The sequence below is a fragment of the Pteropus vampyrus genome, unplaced genomic scaffold (assembly GCF_000151845.1).
Source record: "Pteropus vampyrus isolate Shadow unplaced genomic scaffold, Pvam_2.0 Scaffold83, whole genome shotgun sequence".
In the NCBI taxonomy this organism is placed as follows: Eukaryota; Metazoa; Chordata; class Mammalia; order Chiroptera; family Pteropodidae; genus Pteropus; species Pteropus vampyrus.
In genome coordinates this window covers 5,084,432-5,089,230 of record NW_011888864.1, presented here as the reverse complement: position 1 = coordinate 5,089,230, position 4,799 = coordinate 5,084,432, and the positions used below count along the sequence as shown (strand labels likewise).

Here is a 4,799-nt window from a genome sequence, read left to right as displayed (position 1 = left end):
TTTTATCCTACATCAACTTTATCAGTCTTCTGTTTTAATTGGGGAACATTAATTCAGAAAACATGGGCCAGCAAAGGTGCTGAATAAGAGATAATTACAAATCCAGAAATTATTACTCTCTTTAGACAATTAGAATATTTACTTAACAATCTTATAATGTAATCCTATTGGACCGCAATCCATATATAAAAGTTAGGTATGTATTGATTGCCAGAGCCTTCCTTGTGTCTCTTATCACTGTAAATAAAAAAGTAGCCTACTACTAAAGTTTAGTAGCTCTTTCAGTTCTATTCCAGACAAAGTGAGATAAGCTCATCTTTACCATGAATCTGGCTAGATCAGAAGACCATATGACTAGCAGTAGATATCTGAGGTGAAGCATCTAAGGAATGAGAGTGAAGATCCAGACAGGAAGGATACTATAACCAGAACATTATCTACTAGCACATCTGCACATCCCAACACCCAGTTCTGGGGCAATATCCTGAGAAACCTGTGGCATAGGTAGTCCTATTGTTGACTGACACAGGGGGCCACTATATCATAGATGTATGGCTCTCTTGCGCTTTACCCCAACATACAACTGAGCATGTGGCAACAGTGATCTCTGTCTAATAATTATGCAGGTATGAAGGTCACCAACATACAACTGAGCATGTGGCAACAGTGATCTCTGTCTAATAATTATGCAGGTATGAAGGTCACCATCCTCATCAGAATTCAGGCAAATTAATGATTACTAATCTGAAAATTTCTACATTATTTTTCTTTGATTTTCCTGTTACATTTTGTATCATGATCTCCATGAGATCTCTGGCATTATTTTTTCTGTAATTTGTTTCTATGCTGTGACTCAGAGGCAGGTTGCCTCCTATTTAAACAAAAAATAGTTCTCATAACTGATTTTCTTTTGCCCCTGAACTGTCCATATCAGTCAGTCGATTCCTATTGAACTGCTTAAGATGTCAGAGAGCCCCTTCCCTATCCTGTTAATGTGTATCATTTTTCTTTCTACACACACAGCCCTCTGGAGAAGTCCATAGACATCAACAGGTTCACCAAGCCCAAGACTCTCAGCACTTCTATAAGGATAACTTACATATCAAATTGCAAATGTTCCAAATTCTACAGAAAGGCAAGAACTGGCTTCATTTCTGAACAGCTGTGTGTTTGCAATACAATAACCATCCTTATTTTAATTATTTAAAGCCTATCTGTTTTATTAGAATTAGAAACTTGTGATTTAGTGTTTTAAACCATTTAACAAGGTGTTCTTGTGCACAGAGTTCTGTCAAATTTTACAAATGCTAGAGAATCACAGCAAATGATGTCTATCCCTTCCACACACATAAAAGCATCTGGGCCACTTGCCAAGTGGCTGGGAGGGGCTGGGCGGGGCCTGGGCCTGTTGCCAGGCAGCCCAAGTGGTGTTTTACCAAGAGGCTGCTGCAGGAGATTCAGTTGCCTAGCAACCGGGTCCTCAGCCACAGCACTTTTCTTAATGAAGGTTTTTCACAATTCTCTGTGTGATTACCTCTGCTGAATACCTAGACTCATTACCTCTGAATTACCAACTTATTCCTCCAGATTAAGTACAATTTTGCATCAAAACAACTTTGTATAACTCTGCTAACAGTCTCTTCACATCTCCTTTCTATTATAACTGCTGGTTGATTTTGGTGGCACTTCCAAACAGTACTTTTCCAGCTGTGGTTTTATAAATAAGAGTTACTTAATAAGGATAATATAATTTTAAAGCATAGTATGACCATTTTAGGTCATCTCTCAGGAACATGATGAAAATTCGTTGCTGAGTTAATAGTTCTACATTCCATTTAGTTCTCAATATATATAAACATAGCAGAAAACACACCTTTGAGAGATTGTCACCCTACTGTTATTAAAAGACATGTCAGAATGGACTTGGAACTTATTATTTCTCATAGTTCACTAAAAGAGATGAGTGAAGAAATAAGAACTAGATGTGGTTGATTCTTTGAAGGTTTTCCTATATGCCTTCTGTAAAATAACCTAGATAATATTTAAAAAAATTTTCATAGAAGTATGAATAGTCGTTTGTCAAAATTGAATATTAGTACTATTTACTCTATAATGAATTTCATCTAGACAATTCAAACTTTCATATCATAAAGATGCTACATAAGGTTTTTCCAAATATTAGCACATTTAATAACATTTTAGCATATAATTATTAAAAGTTCGATTTGAAGATTTTCAAAATAAAATTTGTACCTTGGATCTTTCACAAATTCCTTTGTACCAATAAATCTGTATAAATATTTACGAACTTATATTTTTCTTAAAATTTAATGTTAAAATAATAGTTACAAGGCATTAAAATAATTTCATTCTCAATTTGTGAATTTTTATTTTCTCTTTATAAAGATTCATACTAGAAGATATATAAAGCTGCCCTTCTTTCTAAACACCAAAAAAAAAAACCAAAAAAAATCAAAACAAAACCAGATACACAAAACTAAACCAAAAATAAAAACAAAGTCATTGGATCTGAATTCCTGTCTTACGTAATAACTGCCCTGACGCTTTTAGTCAAATTCCATAGCACTTCCAATTTCTTGGGAGCACAGGAGAACCCTCCTGAATATATAGTGATTCTTTAAAAATCACAGGCTTGCATTTGGGGTTGAATCATTCTGAATGAAATATATTTTCCATTTCAAATATTCTAATCCTATACCAGGTGCCATTGTATTGGTTTCCAATTACATGAATAAGTATTTATAAAAACAGGAAATTACAGTTTCCATATTTTATCTGCAAGCTCTTCGAGGACTTGTGATGGCAGAATCAAATCAAAAGTGTGTAATAATTTGGGACAATCTTAGTTTTGTATCACATCCATCCATGGAGCTGAAAAAATATAGGTGCCCTTGCCTTATCACCCAGAAAGCCTGGTTTGTTTATTCTGGGTTTAGACCCTTGCACTTCTATTTTTCAACAACTCCCTCAGTGACTCTGACTGTAGAAGGACATTTTAACAGGGCTCCCTCAAGTTCCATTGAGTCTCATGGATGGTGAGGATTGCGTGCCCATGTTCGAATGGGTTGCAACACCGTCTCCTGATACTATACCTGCGTAGTAGCTGTTGAAGTAGTACTGCTTCTCGAGCCCCACATTTGTTGAAATTGCACCCTGATTTCTGCAAATGTTTCAATGATGACGGCGATAAACACATTCTGAAAGAAAATTACAAACCACATTTACCAAAGACTAGAAATGAGGAAGCAGAGGGCAACTGAAAATAACCAAAAGTTCTGCAGAAACTGTCAGAAAACATAGATTTTATGAGGACAAATTTTTTTGCAGTACCTTAACAAGCCAGGCAAGGAAGAATATGAGAGTGATAAAATAGAAGTAGGAACGCCAGCGAGGAAAGCTGTCAATTGCTCTGTACATGAGGAACACCCAGCCTTCCTGGGAGGCAGCCTCGTAGACTGTGAATATACTGGTGCCTGTCGAGAGAGAAGAGAGCAGACTGAGTTATGGTGAACTTTTGAAATGAGAAATTGTTTTCCAGAAAAGCAATCAATATTAATTCACGTCATTTTCTCAAAGACAAAAGCCCTTCTCAAAGGACTGAAGTGGCATGCAACGTTTTATTGTTCTTATCCTTAGGATTCTGATAAAAGTTGTTTTTGACTTCAAGCCAGGGCAATTTTAATAGCTCTAGCAATAAAATAACTTTATCTTGTATCTTTAGCTGTTAAATGCATTTAAGAATGTAGAAAAGGAAATGAACGTTCAAATGAAGTAAAGATATAAAAAAGAATGTGTACCATGTAAGGTTGCCACTTGGGGCTTAATACTTATAGTATGCTGAAAAGCATTTGCTATAGTTTTAACTAGAATAAAATAAATCTGGGAACTGGGCTTCATTTGAAATCACTTTCTCATTGGGAGACCAAAGTGTCTTACTTAGGCTCCAAAAATTAAAATGTTGAAACCTATATTTGGATGCCATAGTTTGCTGAATAGCAAAATGTAAGGTATTAAATCATCAAATAGTACTTTGTATTTTCTGAGAGAATTGTCTCATTGAAAATATTACTGATAATGAAAAAAAGGAAAATGAACAATATGTGGGCAGATTTTTGAAAATATATTTAAGAGAGCCTAATATGTCATTCAGAGAAAAGACTGTTTAATTCTTTCAATATTATGAGGTGTGTGCTATTATTTCCCTATTTTATAGATGGGAAAACTAAAGCACATAAGGGTAATTAATTTGTCTAAGGATGTACAGATAATAATAATTAACCCATTCACTCTGAAAAAAAGGATGTAAATATTTAACTGTGATGAAATCCTGTCTCTTGATATGCTTTCTATGGTTTAGCTTTCCCATCTGTAAAACAGGGAAATAATAACAACACATACCTCATAGTGTTGTGAGGATTAAATAATTTCATTTCTGTAAGGTGTTGGCATATGGTGAGTACTTAAAACATTTTAGATATTATTATTTAAAAATGGAAAATTGCTTAATATTATTTTGTGAGAAAACAGAAATAATAATACCTAATTAAAATTGTAAGACAAATATGATATGTGTCATTATTCATAAAACTGGTAAAATCTGCACCTCAATAACTTCCACTGCTATAAATGAGTTAAATTATTATAGGATATGAAGCCAATATCCACCTATATAGGTTCTAACCACACAGAAATTTAAAACTAGAACATGCATATGATAAAATGTCTAGACTAAGAAGGGAGTTACTAAAGCTGGCTGAGGATCGAGTCTCTCTGGGCCT

General features: G+C 34.5%; 1 protein-coding gene across 1 annotated transcript in view; it reads right to left on the bottom strand.

The window, feature by feature from the left end:
* The window catches only part of NALCN (sodium leak channel, non-selective), a 292,340-nt gene that overhangs the window by 192,532 nt on the left and 95,009 nt on the right, over positions 1-4,799 (bottom strand). Inside the window, exons 8-9 of the mRNA XM_023532439.1 lie at positions 3,352-3,494; positions 3,114-3,218 (exon numbers count right to left, since the gene is read on the bottom strand). Of these exons, the coding sequence (XP_023388207.1) occupies positions 3,114-3,218; positions 3,352-3,494 (248 nt within the window). The remainder of the gene's footprint in view (positions 1-3,113; positions 3,219-3,351; positions 3,495-4,799) is intronic.